This window comes from Manis pentadactyla, chromosome 3 (assembly GCF_030020395.1).
Source record: "Manis pentadactyla isolate mManPen7 chromosome 3, mManPen7.hap1, whole genome shotgun sequence".
NCBI lineage: Eukaryota > Metazoa > Chordata > Mammalia > Pholidota > Manidae > Manis > Manis pentadactyla.
In genome coordinates, this window is record NC_080021.1 from 213,844,609 (window position 1) to 213,865,092 (window position 20,484).

The 20,484-nt window shown below is 43.6% G+C and overlaps 1 protein-coding gene across 5 annotated transcripts in view; it reads left to right on the forward strand.

Moving 5' to 3' along the window:
- Positions 1-20,484, forward strand: part of GARNL3 (GTPase activating Rap/RanGAP domain like 3) — a 134,333-nt gene that overhangs the window by 37,701 nt on the left and 76,148 nt on the right. For all 5 annotated transcript variants that reach the window (XM_036913885.2, XM_036913886.2, XM_036913887.2 and 2 more), the window contains one exon: positions 20,336-20,410. In XM_036913885.2, coding sequence (XP_036769780.2) covers positions 20,336-20,410 — 75 coding nt within the window. The remainder of the gene's footprint in view (positions 1-20,335; positions 20,411-20,484) is intronic.

Sequence of the window (20,484 nt, forward strand, 5' to 3'; positions counted from 1 at the left end):
AATTATAGGAGTTCTTATATATTCTGGATTTTAAACCCTTACAGATATATGATTTGCAAATATTTTCACCTATTGTGTAGGTTGTCTTTTTACTCTGTTGACCGTGTCCTTTGATACACAAAAGTTTTTAATTTTCATGCAGTTCCATTTATCTATTTTTTTCTTTTGTTGCCCGTGTTTTTGGCATCCTGTCCAAGAAATCATTGCCAAATCCAATGTCAAGATTTCCCCCTACAGTTTCTTCTAAGATTTCATAAGCTTTTACATTTATATCTTTGATCTATTTTTAGTTAATTTTTGTACATAGTACATGGTGTAAGGTAAGAGTCCAACTTTATTCAATAGATTTATGCTCTATTTTGAGTTATTTTGTGTGTCTATGGAGAAACTAGGGGTCCAACTTCATTATTTTGCATGTGGAGATCCAGTTTTCCCAGTGCCTCTTGTTAAAAGACTGTCTTTTCCCCATTCAGTGGTCTCAGCACCCTTTGTCAAAAATCAATTGATCGTGATGCAAGGGTTAATTTCTGGGCTTTCTCTTCTATCCCATTGGTCTATATGTCTATCCTTATGCCAGAGTGGTATTTTAAAATGTTGACAATACGACATCTTTTCTTTCTTAAAACCCTTCATTGACTGCCATTCAACTCCAGACCCTTCACAAAGCCCTGCAAGAACCTGCCTCATCCTGTTCTATCTTCTTTCTTCACCTTCTCTCATGCCACCCTCTCACTGTGCTTACATCTGGCTTTATTTTGGTCTCTAGATCACACAGAGTTCTTCCCTGTCCCAGGGCCTTTGCACATTCTATTCCATCTGCCTGAAATGGACTTCCCAGCACTTCTCACGGCTGGTCTCAGCCTACATGTCACCTTCTCAAAGAGGCCTCCCCTGACCCCCCTATCTAAAGTAGTCCCCCTCTCTGTGCTATTCTCCAACTCAGCTTTCTGTTTATTTTCTTAATAGTATTTATCACAATGTGTGCTTATTTCATTTTATTTTTTGCTTACATAGCCACTAGAAGTGAAGGTGGGGACCATGTCTGTCTTGTTCATTGTATTTCTAGGGCCTGGCACAGGGCCTGGCACATACTAAGTTCTTACTAAATGTTTTTTATGACTGCCTTGACTTCCAGCCCTGCCCGGTGCCCCTGGTCTTACAGCCCCATTGCCCACCATCATCTGTTCATTCTTGGACCCTAATTTCAAGTTCCAAGTAGAATGTTATGGATTGGTTCCTCTGGTTTAGGTATCTATTTCTGATTCCAACAGTTGTGTTCAGAGCACTGGGGTCAGGTGGTATGAATATGGCCTACTAGACCCTTTTCCTCTGCAAAGTTTGTGGATAGGGTCCAGTCCAAGAAGGATATAGACGATAGTTTCAGCTGGAAAAGAATCCCCAAATGTGTTTCTAACATCCCTTCATATAGTAGATGACTTAAAAGCTCAAACTAAAGGCACTTGGTAAAAATTTCTTCCTCTGCCAGTGGACCGTTATCCTTGATACTTTTTTAATCCCATAAACAAGGAAATATTATAAACTCTCTAAAAATAGGAATCACAGCCCTTCACTTGCCACTGTATCCCTAGTACCAAACACGGTGCTTAGCATCAGTTACTTAGTGAATATTGATGGCAGGGGTGGATGAATTGTTCAGTTTGGGTGGAATTAGAGAGAAGCCTAACCCACCAAAAATAGAGGAGGGGAAGGGAAAGCAGGCCTCTTTGACTCCCCTCCCCCGAGTATAGCTGGGCTCATTAGCTTGCAGGGCATTCCACCTAAAACACATGCCATTTTTCTTGTTGATGAATTGAAAGTCTGGTCTCTCACGCCAGCATTCTAAGCAAGGCACAGCTCTCCCACCAGGGGCCATTCTTCACCACTTTATATCAAAATCTGTCAGGAAAAGCATAAGATTGTTTGTAGCTTTTATTGATCTTTTCTTGGCCTTTGACTCTGAGGATAAGAAACTGATGTGTTATGAATGACAAATGGTATGAGCACAATATAGATCTCTCCCTGCACAGCCCAGCTGCTGATTCTCATATAACCCCTCATCTTGATGCTTCTGGGGAAGTCACAACCTGCAAGTAATTTCAAGTCAGGATGGAACAGGGTAGTATATTGTCCATTCCTTTTTAAACTTGTACCTTGGTGACTCAAGCCTACCTACATTGTGATGAGCCTCCTGCTCCCCTGCTGTATAGGAAAGAAACACAAATGCTTCTCTATGGGGATGGCTTTTGTTGTTAGGAACTCAGGGTGGCCTCAAAAGATACCTGGCTGTACTAATTAACCGTCAAAGGAATGGTTTACGGTGAACTTGCCTGGCATCTACAGATATCAACACTCAAGGTTTTGACAGTTGGAGGATTCCTGGTGTCCCCTGTGTAGTATTTTATATCTATGCTCAGGCACACATTTGAATTTTCCCCTTGGGACTGTTGTACAGGAAGATGACTCTTGGCTAATGAGTGATTTCTTTGCCTGTCCAGCATCCCTAACACAGTGTAATTTTGGTCTCTGTTCAGGGTAGAGGAGGCCTTTCATTTTCATAGACATTTTGTGGGAGAAATTATATTCTATGTAGTATTACCAAATTGAGAGATGAATAAGGGTCCCAGCCTCTTTCCTTCAGCAACATCAAAACATCAAGACCGACATTCTACAGCTAAAATCATGCTTTTGGCAGATGTTCTTTAATATTTCACTATATAAAGTCTTACGTAGTCGGTTGACTCATTTAGGTACCTCAAGGCATGGTTTACTTTCGAGAATTTGTCGATAGGTTAACATGGCTGAAGACTGTGGGTGCTTTTTTGGATTTTTTGTTGCCTTTGTGGGTGACTGGTAAGGCTGGCTTTGACCCCTTTCCCGGCTAAAATTATTGCAGCCATTTTCTGTGATATAGATCGTTGAGACCTTAATCTTAATTATTTATATATTGGAAAGGAACCAGAAATCTTTTATTTTGATTATTCTTTTGTTCTTACCATTACCAGTTTTAACACTTATTGAATGCTTACTGTGGACCAGTCACTGAGTTAAACCCTTTAGATGTATTTACCTATTTAACCTTCACAAGCAATCAGAGATGGTAATTATTATTTGGTCAAGCCGCACACCGTGGGCACCCCGAAGACATTTGTGGATGCTGGATGGATTCCCACATCACTGAAGAGCTCAGAGGGGGCCCACAGCGAGCGGGTGGTAACGGTGGCATTTAAACTCAGGCCTATCTGACTCCCAAAGAGTCTCTTAGTCGGCAAGCCCTGCCGCTTGGAGGATGTTTACTAGGGAGATGAGGGTAATCGAAGCAGCAAACACCCCTGCCCTTAATCAGCAGCATAGAGCAGCTCTGCATTAGGTTTTAGCTCCAGCATATATTTCAAACTCTCTTCTGTCCAAATGTTAACCAAAGCTTGATTTTCATAAAGAATTATCCGAAGAGATGTCCATGCCATAAACAGTTTATATGTAATTCCTGGATTAATCCCAACCATGAGGTAGCTACAGGCACGTGGCCTGTCCTTCTTGGCCCTCCTAGACGTCTCTGGGTCTGTGCCTTGGCGTTATGCCTTTACCTGCATTGATGGGCAGAGTGGTGGTGTGGAGAAGAGCCATTTTGATACAGTATGTCTCATGCTAGATGCTCTTGAGGATTGTTCTCAGTCTGCCACACGGTGTCTCTTTTAAAAGGACCCGTGAGAAAAGTTTGTCTCAGAACCAAAAAGTACCTTGCTTCTCCTGAGAAGCTGCTTCATCATTGACCTCATAGGCAGTGGAAAGCCTGTTAGTAATGACTGGGGTTTTTCCTCTTTGCATTGGCCTCTAGGAAGCTCAGAACCCCATTAATGGCTCACCCATCAACTGTCTTCAAAGTCTTTATAACATGTGTCCCCATCTTATTCTTGTTTTCAGTTTATTTGCCCTAACTCCCCTTTGTTCTGAGCTTGCTCTGTATCTAATTTTATCCTTTGAGTAAGATAGACTTCAGTAAGCAGCTTTAGATACTGTTTTAAATAAGGTAGAGTATAAGCAAAAAAATGTATTTCTGTATCTAGCCTTAACCTCATATCCTCTGTCGCCCATTGATGGTTGTCTGGTTTATAGAATGAGTTTGACCCTTGACTTCCCCCAGACCCCACTTTTTGATACAGTGTGATTTTCAGGCCTATTTTTCTAGGATCAACAACACTTGGGGAGAATTAGTACCACCTGACTAGCCATTTGGTGACCATCTTGAGCACAGAGCTCTGTGCTAATAGTATGAACAGTTGGCACACAAAACTGGGCCAAATCCACTAGATAAACACACACTGTAAGAAGGATGCCAGGCAAGTCCTCCACGTTTTCCAAGCAAAGGTCCTGGGAACAGCCACTTGCATAATATGCAGCATCAGCATCCTCTCTGGTTTCAAAACCAGAGCTGCAGACCCCCCACTCCCTCCCTTCTGCAGGTCCTGGGCTGCTCAGGCTCTTCCTGGCAGCCACAGGAGCCTTCCCTTCCAGGCCAGCCCCGTCTTTCGTCCTCAGAGCCATCCTCCCTGCGGCCGCAGCCGCTTGAGCTCCACTCACAGTCCCTGGTTCCTAATCCTTCCACTGGCATCTGGGGTCTGCTCACTAACTAGTGGTCTTCAGCTGCTGAGATGATGTCCTGGATACTATAAAAATACTTTCACATTTGGATTTATTTCTTATATAACCAGAGATAGAAGCTGTTAACATATGTTTGCTCAGTTAATTCTTCAGCACAGGAAACTGAGTTTTTTTCTAGTTTTTTTCTACCACGGCTATGGTTTGTTATATACTCAGGAGGCAAGATTCTACTGTGTGTCTCAAACACAGTCTTTCTCGGTGCCTGTTTGATCATATCCTTTGCCACTTGCTGCCCCCAGTGCCCTCTGCCCTACACTGGGCCCTGGCATGTGTCCGCCTCCACTTTCACTAAGACCAGGCTTGACAGTGGGTATCATCTTTTTGTAGCCAAAAGAAATTTTAAACTTGATTAAAAATATATAATGTTCTATACCTTTGTATACTGTTCTGATGATTGGAAATTATTTCCGTTTTCTGAAAGTGCTTTTTAAGAACCTGGGTTTACTTCTGAACTTAGGCTGGTCTACCATCAAAGCTGTAGTCTTAGACAGCCATGAGCACACAACACGTGCAAGTTTGAAAACCACTCTTCTGCCTCTTCCGGTGCTGTTAAAGTTGAAAAGGGATTTTATGTTTTTTCCAACCTCGTACCATGTGGGCTCTGAACGTTCAGAGCTCTTCTTTTAGGCCCTCAAATACAGTGGAGGCCTTTTAGCTTAGTAACTGCCTGCTGGCAGGCAACTCGGGACAGAGTTCCTGGGACTGCAGATCAAGGGCATCTGAGCTTGTGCCCAGGTCTCCCCCAGGCCCCTACGCTGAGACCCTCGCCTGTCAACTGCCTCCTGTCTCAAGCCAAGTCCCTGTTTTCTTCAGGCGCACACCCATTCCACAGGTTGGAGCAGCTTTTCGCCCTCTTTGTAAGAGAGGGGAGTACCCGTGGGTTCTGAAATTTGCTTCCCTTGTTTTATTCCACTGGGTACATTCTGGGAAAGTCATGCACCCAAATCCACAAAGGGCTCCCAGTTTCATGCCCCCTGTTACTGTTGAGCCACAACTGATATTCTGATTTTTATGGTGAACTATGTTTTGCATTTAGTTAATGCGGTTGCTTTGTGTTCCTTTATGTGTAAGAAAAAGATTGTATGTTTTTGGGCTTCAGCTTTTTAATCAGTCTGTTGAAGTTATCAGTGCGTTGCAGTCTTTTAAAATACGGTCTCAAACTGCATTTGCTTAATAGATGTGAAGACTCTTTAATTATTCTGGGAGTACATTTCAGCCACTCTAAATTCTCTTTTTGATCCCTGCGATAGCTTCACAATTTCCCTTCTGAATTCCTCCCTCGGAGATTTCCTCTCCTTGTTCTGAGCCTGCTCTTGACAAGGTCACTAAAGACCTCCTTGCTACCAAAGCCAGTTGGTGCTTCTCGTCTTTACAGTACAGGAGCCCACGGCAGCACGGGCTCCCTGAGGTTTCTCCCCGCTCAGCGTCTGTGTCCCTGCTCTCTCATCTACTCCTCCTGCCCCCCTGCTTCACCTTCTCTGATTCTTTACGGATTCCCTCTCTCCTGTCTGGCCCTGAAGTATTGATGCCCCTTAGGCTTCTGTCTCTGACGCCATCCTCACTCTACATGCTCTTCCCTGGTCATCTCTCCTACCCCCACGACTTCAGCTGCTGCCTTTAGACTGGCGACTCGAGCAGATCCATGTGTTCTTCCCGGATCTCGATCCACAGCCTACGACCATTTGACCAAAGGCAGCCAGACATCTGCCTTGGGATGGCCTGTAGGCAACGGAACTAAAACGTGCTCCAAACTGAGCTCAGCATTGTCCCTCTTCCCCCACCCCAAACCACTGAGGGAATGGCACTGCCATCTTTCCAGCTGCTAATTCCAGAAACCAGGGCATCACCTTCCCAAATCCTCGTGGTTCTGTGTTCTGGGCAAATTCATGGCTTAGTTGTTCTTTATTCACATGGATGTGCACATACAGCTCAGACAGCATTTTGAGTGATGGGTAGACAGACACATGCACATATACGTATATACATATGCATGGAAATATGTATGCATGTACGTGTACTAATTTAAATTTCACAGCTACCCCACTTTACAGATGAGGTCACTGAGATTCAGAGACATTAACTAACATGTGCAAGGTCACACACCTAGTAAGTTGCACAGCTTATCTTTCTACCTTATCCACAGTAGGTTGTATTTATTTGAAAGTTCTGTTATCTTGCCATTTTTATAGGCTGCTCCAGTGCCCCTCACACTTTATTGGACGTAAAAATCACTTGAGTTTGTTTAAACTTCTGGTTCTGATTCAGTATGTCTGGAGCAGGCCAAGTAGTGTACATTTTTTATAAGCTTCTCTTTCGAAAGTGACTTTAAATTCCTTATATGTTTCTCATTTGATCTCTTGACGGGAATAGGAAAAGAGCATGCTTCTATACATGCCTTTGTGTGCCGTTTATGTCATTTCCTCTTTCCCTGAGCTTCTGGCACTTTCTCGTGCTCTTCCTGATTTCTCAAAGATTCCATTCAACAAGTTTTGATAAGAGTGCACCCAGTTTGTCAGAATCCTCAGCCGTACTTAGCCTGAGTCTGGGGCGTTTGATTTCCTTAATGCTCCAAGGAGCTTTCCCAGTGTGCAGCTCTGTCAGAGTCACCTTTACATCTGCAAACAAACAGGTAACAACAAGAAGCCATCAGCATCTCTCCTCTGCTTATGGAATGAAAGAGGGACTCCAGCTTGACATTTAAGGCTCACTCCAACCTATCTTCGGAGCCTTCAGTCATGCGGCCCACAGCCCAGCCAAACAGGCCTTTACCCAGCATTACCCAGGCTGCTGGGGCTCCTCCCTGCCCCTCCATCCTTCTCGGATGCCTTCTTGAAATGTGCTCCTGCCAGTTCTGAACCTTCTGAAACCCCCTCGTGAAGCCTTCTGGAACCCCCTGTGGGAAAGTCATCTTTCACTCTTCAGAACCCTACTTCTCTTTGCATTTCATTATGGCACCTGTCATATTTTATACTGTAATTATTTGTGGGCATTTCTTACCTTTTCTAAGGGCCTCCTGGTTCTTTGTTGTTAGATCCCCAGTGGTACTTAGGCCCCTGACAGAGGCCCATGATCAGCTAGAAGAGCAGTTTTGCTAAAAATCTGGTATCTGATAAATTCTCTTTTTCCTTCTGAAATGTTTGATATTACTTCCCAGTTTTTGTGTGTTTGTGTGTGCATGTGCACGCTGACATACTTCTAAATATACTTTTTGGATTATAAAAGGAATACATGCTTGCTATAGAAAATCTGAAATATACTGCAAAGCACAGGAAAATTAAATCATCTGTAATCCTACCACCTTGTCCTACAGGTCATCATTATTAAAATTTATTATGTGTCCCTTTAGTAATTAAATTTGTATACAAAGTGGGTTTGTATATTTTATTGTTTATTTAAAAACAAAAGTATAATCTTTTTGAAGCCATAGATGTTCTTCCACAAACAATTTTGTCTTCTCCCATCCAAATCACTTTCTTCTTGATGTCTAATTGTGCTGGCTATGACCTCCAGAACAATAGTAAGGCATCCTTGTCCTGGAGTTCCAAGTAAGGTTTTTTTTTTATTACAGTATCATTGATATACACTCTTATAAAGGTTTCACATGAAAAATATTGTGGTTACTACATTCACCCATATTATTAAGTCCCCTCCACACCCAATTGCAGTCACTGTCCATCAGTGTAGTAAGATGCCACAGCATCTCTCCTCTGCTTATGGAATGAAAGAGGGACTCCAAAGAAACACTTGCCTACTTGCCTTCTCTGTGCTACACTGTCTTCCCTGTGATCCCCCCGCACACTATGTGTGCCAATCATAATACCCCTCAATCCCCTTCTCCCTCCCTCCCCACCCAACCTCCCTCATCCCTCCCCTTTGATAACTGCTAGTCCCTTCTTGGAGTCTGTGACTCTGCTGCTGTTTTGTTCCTTCAGTTTTGCTTCATTATTATACTCCACACATGAGGGAAATCATTTGGTACTTGTCTTTCTCTGCCTGGCTTATTTCACTGAGCATAATACCCTCTAGCTCCATCCCAGGTAAGTTTTTTAGGCAGAATGAAGGTATCTTACCTCAATCTGAGAATGCCTCAAGTTATGGCTTCCACAACAACACTCGGCTGGTTTTAAAATTTCTGATTCATCACCTCTTTCTCTTAGAACTTCACAAAGTTTAACCTGATGTTGTATCAGTTTCATAGGCCTGCCATAACAAGTTACCATGAACTGAATGGCTTAAACCAGCAGAAGTTTATTCTCTCATTGTTCTGGAGGCTAGAAGTCCCAAATCAAGATGTGGGCAGGGCCATTCTCCTTCTCTGCAGGGTCTGGGGACACAGCCCTCCTGGCCTCCTCTGGCTTCGGGGTCGCCAGTGACCCCTGACATCCTTTCACTTGCAGCTGCACCCCTCCAACCTCTGCTGCTGCCATCACACGGTCTTCCTCCCTGCGTCTCCCTCTCTTCTCTTACAGGCACCAGCCATGGACTCCTGTCCCTCTCTAATCCAGTATGATCTCATCTTAACTTAACCAGTTACATCAGCAAAGTCCCTTTTTGTGCATAAGGGCACATTCTGAGATTCCAGGTAGACGTAAATTTGGGGGACACTGTTCCGTCCAACATAATTATCTTCTATCCTTCAGTGCTCTGAAGAGAAGTCTAAGGCAGTTTTTATTCTTTTATTTTAAAATTATTCCATAATTTCTCTGCATGTTTCTCTTCTCATCAATTTTGTCTAAAACATTGCATCTCCTTGATTCTTAGACCCAGATCTTATGTGAAGAATGAATATTTTCTTCTGCTGTATCTTTGATTATTGCTCATTTTTTCTTTTTCAAAACAATAAGGAAGATCTTTTGCTCTTTTCTCCATAACTGTCTTGTCTTTCTCATTATTTTCATTTTCTTTTGTTCCTTTTCATTCTGGGATGGCTTCTCAGTGATGAATATATCACTGGTCCTGCTTTCTACAGTAAACATTTTGCTCTCCTCCCCATGAGGATTTTAATCCTGCTTTTGCACTTTTTGATCTACTTTTTTTAATCTCACCCACTTCCACAAACTTTATGCACTTGTTGCAAAGATTATGTCTCTGTCTTACTGAGGACAACAACTACTTTTCTGAAATTTTATTTTGCTTTCATAGGAAAAATGGTGTGTTTCCTTTTTTTAGTTTTCAGGATCCTATGTAACTTTTTTCATAGCTCTCATATTGTTTTTTTCTCTTTACAAAATCTTCAAACAAAAACAAAGAGCTCCTCAGATCTTGTATTTTTCAGCGACAGAATGCATAACTGGCTCTTATTGTCCTTTGGGTACTGCAGCTTCTCTGAGCTAAACAGCTGGATGGCTGGTGGTTGTACAAAGCTCCCTGATCAATTTCCAGTGTTTAGTTGGTCTTTATCTTGGAAAGCTCTGCTGGAGTGAGATAGGATGTTCTCTGTGCTTGGCTTTTGACTGCTCTGAACCAGTGGCTCCAGAATTTATATATAGAGCAGGGGCTTAGGGGGCTATCGAAAGCAGTCTGGTTGAAAGATGAGTATTAAAGTAATGTTTGTTTTGCTCTTTACAGAAGCTTGATAAAATGGCATCTGTGTGAACTAAAAAATGTCCCCACCCCCAGACACCCTTTGGTGCAGCCAACTGCTTGATTTATCGCCAAGCCTGTACGCCCCAGGACGCTCTGCTACAGGACTTTTCCTGTCTCTCTCCCTTCCTATGGCATTTTGCTTACAAAGACCACATTTTCTAAGACAGACTTCTTCTCCCTCCCTCCCCACCTCTTGCCCAATGTTTTCTCAGAGTGAAAAGGAGGTGCTAGTTTGCGGCCACCTTAAAATTCAGGACCCATACAGTAAGGGTGACTCCCATGTTTTATTGTTACTCTTCATATAGACCCCATGTCTCGTAGGCAAAAGGAGGTGGTGGAGGGAAGAAGAATGTGCCCTTCAACTTTCTTTGCTGACTACAGGCTTGCTCCATTTCGGGCAACAGTGATCAAATACATTTTTCAGCTCTTCTCCATTGGCCACACAGTAACTAGAAAATGTCTTGATATTTTGGCTGTAGAATGGGAATAAACTGTCACCTTTTGTGCTGAATCTTCACAGGCATTTTCCTGGGAAGTTCAGTATCAGGGACAGCTAGTCAGATAAGATTTTAATGAGGAAACCAAAACATGTATTCGAGATGCAGGGTTAGATGACAGTGCTCAGCCTATCTTGCTGCACATTCCTCAGTAAAACAGGTGGGAAGGTCATCCCTCTGGAGAAAGGGCACTTCTGGAGGGGTGACTTAGTGCTGGCAAGTCAGGGACAGGGTGGGAGATGTAATGGGAAGTAAAGCAGGAGGGGATAAAAGAATTCGGAGTGGTAGTGAAGACCTAGCCACAGTCCAAAAGCGTGAGCTTGTGAGCCTAGTAGTAGGCTTTTAGAGACTTGTATTTCTTTGACCACCGAAGAGGAAGGGTGATTGACAGCTGGGACCTGACTCGGTGAGCAGGAGAAGTCGGAGGTATGTGAGCTCTGTGTGCTGGTAAGTGCAGCGGGGAAGTGAATAACCACAGATCCCCAGCTAGAACATGTGCGAGGAAGAGCTAGCGTGGCTTGTCTGCCAGGCGCTGTGATGACAAAGCCATCGTGGGTGAGAGCAGGTTTGGGGTTTTAGGAGGGGATGGGAAAGCCGTGAAGTCAGGATTGGAGAAAACCGTAGGGCGTGATCCCAAGACATCCAGTGAGTCGTTGTGGGGGATGCTGAGTTTGCTGAGGTTCGTGGCCAGTGCTGACGGTGACCTGAAAAAGTCTGAGCCCACATCTCAGGCCTTGGCCCTTCTCCTGCAGCCACGGTTCTTCTCCTGGCTGGTGCTAACCAACCCGGGTGTTCTGACGGGTGCCCTGGTGCTCAGCCCTCCAGCAGCCCAGCACCCCAAACCTGTTCCCTGGCCCTCAGCACAGGCAGAAGAGGATGGAAGTGAAGACGAGAGGTAGAGAACATGTCCCCTGTCCCTCCCCACCCAGACCCTGCGGGTTGGTGGGGGAACTGAGCAGCAGGAGAGGCACCCGGGGCAGCGCTCACCCTCAGGGCAGGCTCATCTGCCCACACTTAGGCCCCAGCCCTCCTTCCCCCAACCCCTCACTCCTGCCCTTTTTTTTGTTTTTGTTTTTTTTTGTGGAAATATTTAAACTTTCTTTCATCCCTTCCGAGCAGTACTTTCTAAATCGGGTGTGTGTGAGTGTGTGTCTGTCTGATTTGCACATCCAGAGTTAAATGAGTCTTCCTGACCAGTATTTGTAGTTTAAACAATTCTGCTCATGTTGGAGTCACTTCTCAAAGGTCTTGAATCTCTGCCAGATGAAACTAGATCACAGCAGCAGAGCTCCAGCCCCGCAGGGAGAGTTAGCCTCTGCAGCCTCTTACTGCCCCCAGCACCCTGTTCTTGCTTCTGTTGTTATGGCATTTAACCAGGCCGTGTGGTGATTTATCCCCTTATATGTATGCCTCTCTCACTGGGCTCTGCGCTTCTCCAAAGCAGGGCTCACGAGGCATTTGTCTTTATAAGTCCAGCAGTGAGTACAGGCCCTGAAAAATAGGTTCTCGGTAATGTTTGCTAGATAGGCAATGTTTAAGCAGAGCTTCCAAGGGTTTACATGCAGCATTAAACTGGTTTACTCTCACATACTCTAGGAATCGGAGCATTTTATAGTACTCATTATCATGTAATGACGATATATGTTGTTGTAACTCTTCTTGAGTGCTTCGTATGTCCAGGCACTATTCTACGCTCATTACATGTTTTATATTATTGAATCCTCTCCACAAGCCTAGAAGTGGCTACAATCATTGTCCCCATTTTAAAGATAAGGAAACTAAGATTTAGAGCGGAAGTATTCAATGATTTGCCCAAAGTTTCACTGCTAATAAGCGTGGAACTGAGATTGAACCTGATCAGTCAGGGGCCAAAACCCACACTCATAACCATTCATTTTATAGAAAGGAGATGGGGGTCGGGGGTGGAAATCTGTAATAGTATTTCAAAAGTTATACTTATATAAACTTCTTGAGTTTTTTCCCTAGGTTAAAATATGTTTTCTGTAATTTATATACCTGAATGCCAAGTGCATAGTACATGATAAACAGAGATTGAAGGGAATCCTAGCCCTATTTTATGATAGAGACACCAACCCAAAAAAACAAAGCAATTAAGTAGAGAAAAGAGCCTTTTGTTTTTTTAAATTATGTATTCATATTAATTTAGAAAAATTCTCATTTAATTGCCTATAATATTAAACTAATAATACTTTTATTTACAGTAGGTAATGAATAGCATTTTATGCTTCCCATTTTTTATTCTGAACAGTTGAATATTGTTTAGTGTTAAATGAATCCATTGCAGTTTGGCTGAGATTGGACCACAGGCTCTACTCAGGATGCCAAAGTGCATGAATTTCCACCACTTTTAATTTATTTAACTAACTGAACAAGTTTCAGCCTGAGAAACCAATTTGATCTTGGTCACCCAGAGTTGCATTCATGTCCAGCATGTCCCAGTCCTGTCCAGTAGAACTTCCCAGGACTATGGAAATTGGTCGTTTGCACTATGCGGCATAGCAGATTCACGTATAACCTCTGAGCACTTGAACATGGGTAGTGCACCTGAAGAACTAAATATCTTTATTTTAACTAATTTAAACTTCAACTGAAGTGGGGCCAGTGGCTACAGTATTGCACAGTGCAAGAACTCTACAGGAATCCCACACGGTGCCTGGCAGATACTAGCCAAATGGTGATTCGATGTGCCTTTCTTTTCCTTTTTCTCCCTCGGGCAGTCTACCTCAGCCCTGGTCATTTCGTGTAGGCCCAAAGCAGAGTCAGACAAAATGAAGTAAAATCAAATAAAAATCCTGTCCTTTTTTCTTAGTATTACTTATGTTAAGTATCTGTTAACATGCTTTCTCCGAACTGTTGCATAAAAACGAATGCATCAAGAATTCTGCTGCTTGCCTCTCCGAGGACGCTCTGCTGCTGGGCTGCGAGTGCGCCCGTGTGTCACGTGGCGGGCAGGGCCCTTTGCCTCCTTCAGAGACCCTCTGAGCCAGGGCTGCCTCTTGGGGCCGCGTTCTGACAGCCTCTCCAGTTCTACAAATAGTTATTGCCATATTCAAGATTCTTTCTCTTCTTAAAGTAATTTTCATTATGTCTATTTTCCTAGAAAATTTCCATTTTGTTACAGTTTTGGCTAATATCTGCATAGTTTCCTTGAGTATTCTCTCATGCTTTTACCAACCTCTTTCTTCTTAGTGGTTATATTTTCTCTATTATCCCTCTATATATTCATATTTGTTCATTGCTTTTAAAAGTCAGACTTGCTAGTGATGTCTTGGATGTGTTTATTGATACTACTGTCTTTTTAAATCTATACTTTCTGCTCTGATCTTTTATTGATTCCTTCCCCCTGCTTTTCTTGGGTTTATTTCATTGTTCTTTTTGGTATCTTCAAGGGGTTAGTGCTTAATTCATTGTTTTTATTCTTTCTTGTTTAATAATGAAAGTACTTAAGAATATGAATTTTTCTGTACATATAGGATCTATCACATTACATGTTTTGATATATACCGTTCTCATTGTTGATGTCTGAATAGTGTCCAATTTTAGTTTTCCTATTTGATGCAAGATGTGTTTTTTTTAATTTCCAATTTTAAAAATCTTTTTGACATTAACTTCTTATTTAGTTGCATAATGCTAAAAAATGTCTGTACAGTTTCTATTTTATATAATTTATTCATACTTGCTTTCTATCCACTATTAAGTCATTTTTAAAAGTTTAGGAGATGCTCTTAAAAGGTTTGTATGTTCCTAAAATACCTTGTTTGTACCTTGATAAATTACATGTATGTTTATTAAATTATACCAGTTGTATTATTTGATTCCTCTATAAATTCTTATTCATTTTTGCTTTGATTTAGCAGAGAGAACTATATTAAAGTTTCCCAGTAGAGTTATAATTACTTAAACTTCTTCTGTTTATAATAGTTTTTGTTTTATAATAAATTATTAAGGTATAGCTATAATAATAAGTAATCAATTATATATGGGGAGAATAATAATAAATTATTATATTATGGTACATATCCATGTATCATATCTTTTTATAATTTTATTTTTTTCTCCTGAGCTCTACTTTCTGACTTTATCATTCCTTCACCATTCCCTTTTTTCCAACTTACCAAAAATATTTTTTACTTTACCATTATTTTTCATGATTTTTTTTTTGTATTTAAAATGCATCTCTTGCAGCTAGTTGGATTTAACTATGTTTCTAGTTCTTGAGTCTTTTTTCTTTTAATAGGGTAGTATAACCCATTCATACTTATTGAAATGTTTATGCTGTTCTCCCTGTTGACCTCTAGGTGGAGTTCCAGGCTCTCCCCTTTACCCACTTCTTATTTTACTCCTCTCCTTCATTCTGTCCTTCAGGAATGCACACCTGGATTGATCAGATTCAAAAACATCTTGCTGGTCACTGAACTCCTGGGTAGGAAGAGCTACATTTATAAAGGTCAGAGCACATGTGGGAATGTCCTTTATTTGGACATTTCTCCCAGAAGAATAGCAAAGGGCCAGATATGCTCCTGTGTAAGAGGGGCCTGACCAACTCCCTCCTCTCTGCTGGCTTTGAAGCAGTAAGATCTCAGTCTGCCTTGCTCTCTGCTTTGTTTCCAAACCTTCCAAGCCAGTCTTCCTTAAGTAAAGGCAGTCTCTAGCTCACTAGGAGGAAGTTTACCAAAGTGGGTAGGGTGCCTAGAGAGTGATTTGGTTATTCTTGGGTTCTCTGCCCAAAGACCATCTTAATAACACTCCAGTCCATATTCTTTGTACTTTCTCCCAGATATATTCTCTGTGTTTTTGATAATCATTTTTCTCTATTTATTTCAAACTGATATTCTAATCTACTCTTTGGGGACATTTTCTTCTCAGTATCTAATATTTGGTTTATTGTGGTTCCTGCATTTCAAAATTCAGGAAACATACTTTTCATCTGAAAGCTGGTCACAGATTGTTCCATTTTCATAGATCCAGTGTCCTCCCAAATTATTACAATAATGAGAGATTTGCCTAGAATTTTCTTGTGTGTTTGCAGTAAATATGTGTCATAGAACATTTGTTCTGATACCTCAGATCAGCGTCCACATTTTAAATTATGGACTTGTCATAGGTTCAGCAATGTTTCTCTTTGTTCTTCCTGACAGGGTGTCTTAGTTGGCTCAGAGCATCAAAATGCAGTAAACAACAGTTTTTTCCTCTCTCTCATTCAGCTAGGTATTCAAAGTTGAAGTGTGGCTCTGCCCCCCACATCAGGCTCAAGGTGAATCCACTGTCTTCAGTGTGCACTTCAGTCTCTCTCTGGTCATTGAGGTTCTAGCTAGTGGAAGCAGAAGGGTGAGTGGGAAAAGCACCTTCCTCCCTGAAGGGCCTAGATCCTTCCATGCTGCCTGGAGCTTTGACCCACCTTCAAGGGGGGAGAATTAGGATAAATGGCCACCTTGGTCTAGTCATGTGTCCAGCTACAATTCCCTTACTGTGGAAGATGGCAAGAATGGATTTGGGTGGCAGCGGGAACTCCGTACCATGTAGGAAGAACTGGGGGAGAGAGCTCCTAGCTTGTATTGTACTGGGCATTTAGATAGTTTTGGTAGACATTCTGTCATTTCTGAGTCAAATCTGCCAACAAAAGGAAGCATTTAGATTTTTTGTAGTTTTAATTGGCCAGAGCAGAGGTATGAGGAATGATAGAAAGAGAACTACTGATGGAAACAGCTTCTTTGCTGCATTAAAAAGATTTTTCTTCTGTGGTGTTATTTCTTCATCCCCTGGTTCACCAGAGCACTGCCTCCTGTCATACCAGCTGGCATGCCAGTCTTATCAGACGCCGGCTGCCGTGGCATCCTGTGCTTTATTTTGCCAGTTGCCTGAACCAGGTGGAGAGGGAGGAGAGGCAGGGGAGCCCCGGGGCTGCCATTCCGTATGCCAGCGCCACATCACCGTCCCTGGGTGACCTACTGCCCGAACACCCACACTCACCTCGGGCAGGCCCGGCCGCACAAGCTCAGGGTGTTAGTTTGACCTGCCGGATTTGAGTAAGTGTTACTCGGGCTGACTCTCCCTTGCACTGGTGATTCAGGTTATTTGGCCTGTCCTCTATTTTGGTCTTTTGTCCATGATGGACCTGGTAGAATTTCCTGGAAATTTCTTACATGAGTAACGAACCTTCTGTGGTTTTCAGGACTGGCATAGATCTTAGTTCTATTTTTATATTCCTTTGGTCACTCAGACAGGACGTTGGCAGTCATCTACCCACATATTTCTTGTTTAATAACTATGTAGTGGATAATCTATACATCAGGCAGTGTGCTCAGCGCTGGGGATGCAGTGGTGAGAGAGACAAACTGTCGCTGTCCCCATGGAGCTCGTCTTTGGAGAACAGAGGGCGTGCAGGGGGAGAGACAGCTGTGAATCAAGTCATCACACCACAAAACATAAATCATGACTCAGAGGCGTGCTCCAGGACTTGCAAGGGGTCATTGTCCCAGGCAGTGAGGGCATGAAAGTCCCCTGCACTGTTGACTGCAGTGAAACTGAATGAGGGGTAGGAGTTCTTTAGTGGAAGATGGGCAAGGAGGGCCTTCCAGGCAGGGGAGTACCATGTGTGCACGCGCTCTGGTGGGAAGGACTAGAGGTGGCAATGGGCGGCAATCAGATTTGCAGTTTGCTAAAGTCGCCGGGGCTGGGGTTTGAGGACTGGGTTGCAGAGAAGCAACGGTGGTGGGTTTATCAACCTGCTGGGAGACAGTCAGTCATCCAGGTGAAAGGTGACTTCGATGAAGGTGGTGATAGTGGAGGTGGTAAAGGAGACAGTTAAACGTTGTTAGCCTGAGGTCTGATTCGTTGTCTGAGTTTCATGACTATGAGGGCAGAGGGAGCTAAATTCCTTCCAAACATCAGATCATTAAACATGTTCTTCCTTCCTTCTTCTTCAACCTTTTAAGCAAGATAAGTAATAAGCTTCTTGTTCTAATCTCAGCAAAGGAAAGGGGCGTTATATCCCGTGCCTGGCAGTGTCTGGTATATAGTGGGAGGCTTTTAATTTATATTTGTTACATGAATGAGTGAGTGGACCAGTGAGTGAATGTCCCCTCTTCTCCCAAGCCTTTGAGTCCTGGGTGAGACTAGTTATGGTGAGAACTACATCTACCCACCTCTAATTCAGGGGGTGCACCTGTCACCCTCTTTCTTCACAGACCTGGGTCAAATATTATTCATTTGATTGCAACTCTATTTTCTCACCAGATATGACCTCAGAACACTTCTCCCAAAGCCCTTGAGGGGCTATACCAAGAACACTTGACCTGAAACTTATTTGCTCGTCCCTGTATTTTTTTAAATTAAAGTATCATTGATATACAATCTTATGTTGGTTTCAAATGCACAACACCGTGGTTCGGCATTTACCCGTATTGTCAAGTCCTCGCCCCTCCAGTGTGGTCACTGCCCATCAGCACAGTAAGATGCCACAGAGCTATTCTGCATTTTAACTCACAGCGGGCAGAAGCTCACAAGCAAAGGAGAAATTGACACTGAATCCTCTCTACATCCTCTGTGAAAATGGCAGTGACCCCAGAAGGAGGACAGGACCCCTAAAATTACCTTGCTCTTTTCTTTAGAATTGGCCTCTGTAGAGTTAGGAAGCCGTTCACAAGCTCCCTCGTTTCTGGCATCAACCACAGGGTTAGGGGTCCCCAAGGCCACTCTCAGGTCTTCAATAATTTGCTAGAAGTGCAGTCGCAGAGCTTACTGAAAGCTGTTAAGAGTATTACCACGAACAAGAACGTCCTTATCATGGACGTTCCCGTAACTTATGGTCTATTACAGCGGAAGGATACAGAGTGCCATCAGCCAAGGGAGTGGACAGATGGGACAGCCCGGGGCAGTCCCCAGGGCAGAGCTGCCGGTTGTCCCACGCCAGTGGGGCCAGGAAGCATGAACTCCTCCTGGCAGCCATGTGTGCCAGTCCACATGGCATATTGTTCACTGAGCCTTGGGGTCCAGAGGTAGATCTGACACCAGGTAACCCAAGCGCCCTCCGTAAGTCATGTCACTCCCCTGTGGGCTCAGAGTGCCCAGGTGAGGAGCTCCCGTGCAGGACCTTCCCAGGGCTTAGAGATCAGCTCCCGGGAGCTGAGGGCAAAGGCCGGACCTCTCTCTGAGCAAGGTTAAATGCTTTCCTGTATGGTCTGTTGCTCATCTTGAATTTACCCACAGTGTAGTGACCTGTTGCCATAAGTAACTAAACATGTGCACAGAAATCTTTGTATTTGTTTTTAGAAATTATTTTACAGGATAAACATTAGGTATTAAAACCTGGACCTTACTGTGGACCTTCCACGCAGGGTGGTGGCAGAGGGTAGCGCCTGGGTGGAGACGACAGGCTTCTAGAGCCTGACTGCCTGTGTTCCCATCCCGGGTCTACCACGTACTAGTGATGTGAGCCGAGCTAGTTATTTTACCTGTCTCTGCCTCAGTTTCCTCACTCATAAATGAGAATAGCAGTACCCATTTTGTGTTGTTATTATGAGAATTAAATGAGATAATACATGTTAAAGCCAGAAGAGTGCATGGCATGCAGAAGCACTCAGATATTGGATACTATTATTTTTCTATTGTGGAGAAAATTTATCAAGCTTTTCAAAACGGTTTTCCTTGGGAAAATTTGTCATTTTCCCCTGAACTTTTCCCATGTTCACACCTTCATATTCCTTAACACACATGCAAATATGAGGTAATGATCTTGCTTAAGAAATCGGGTGTCTGGCTTACTGGGTAAGTCCCGCGTCGGAGGGCTAAGGGCCCCTTGGCGCGAGTGTGTTCTGATGAGTCTGGTGTGTGGGATTGTTGCTGGCCCTTCGCTGCGATTGTGGGCACATTTAAAAGGTTAAAAGAAAGACACGTCATTTTCCCAAGTTGCTACTGAGAAGTCTAGAAGATTGAGGAGAAAATAAGCTCACTCCTGAGTCAGTAGTTTTGAGGCTGACGCACCCCACACCTCCTTTTCCCTCTTCACTTTCCAGATGGAGCTTCTTGAAGACTCTGTGCAGGCAATGCGTTGCCAGAGCCAGAACCCGGGCTGCCTGCCTCAGGAGGGACTAACTGGCTGCTAGGAGACTGTTTGAAACTGAGTGAAGTGCAGAGCTTTCTGTGATGTTCGTAGCGCCCCGAGTTCATGCCAGCCCTCAGCTGGTTTCTAGGCTTTTCTGCGAAGGAGGCTGGACTGGAGACTTGGCTTTTGGTCTTGCCATCTGTGAGCCGCGCTCGGCCGCACGTGGTTTGAGATCGTTTTTCCAGGGAGCATCGCTTTCATGTTTTCAGTATTGGAATATGGTCCAATTCCGACTGGATACTTTTGTCTCCCACTCTTCGGTGTTAGCTGTTCCTTCTCTTCAGCTCACTGGAGACCCGGGGCCGACTTTATGAGGACTTGATGATAGAGCTTCAGAAAGACCATTAAGCTTATAGGCTGGGCCCTCCAGCTCTTGCTGGGTTTGGCTTCCTTGTAGGACAGATACGGACGGAAGGGGCATGACACATGGTGACCCAGCTACCTAACTGAGCACTCTCTTGTCCCCTAGCTTATTTCCAGTGATGCCGATGGAGCCATCCAAAGGGCTGGAAGATTCAGAGTGGAAAATGGCTCTTCGGATGAGGTAAGGACACCTCCCACTTCTTCTGCTGTCCCCAGGCACGTGACCATAGTGCCAGGAGCACTGAGCCAGGAGCC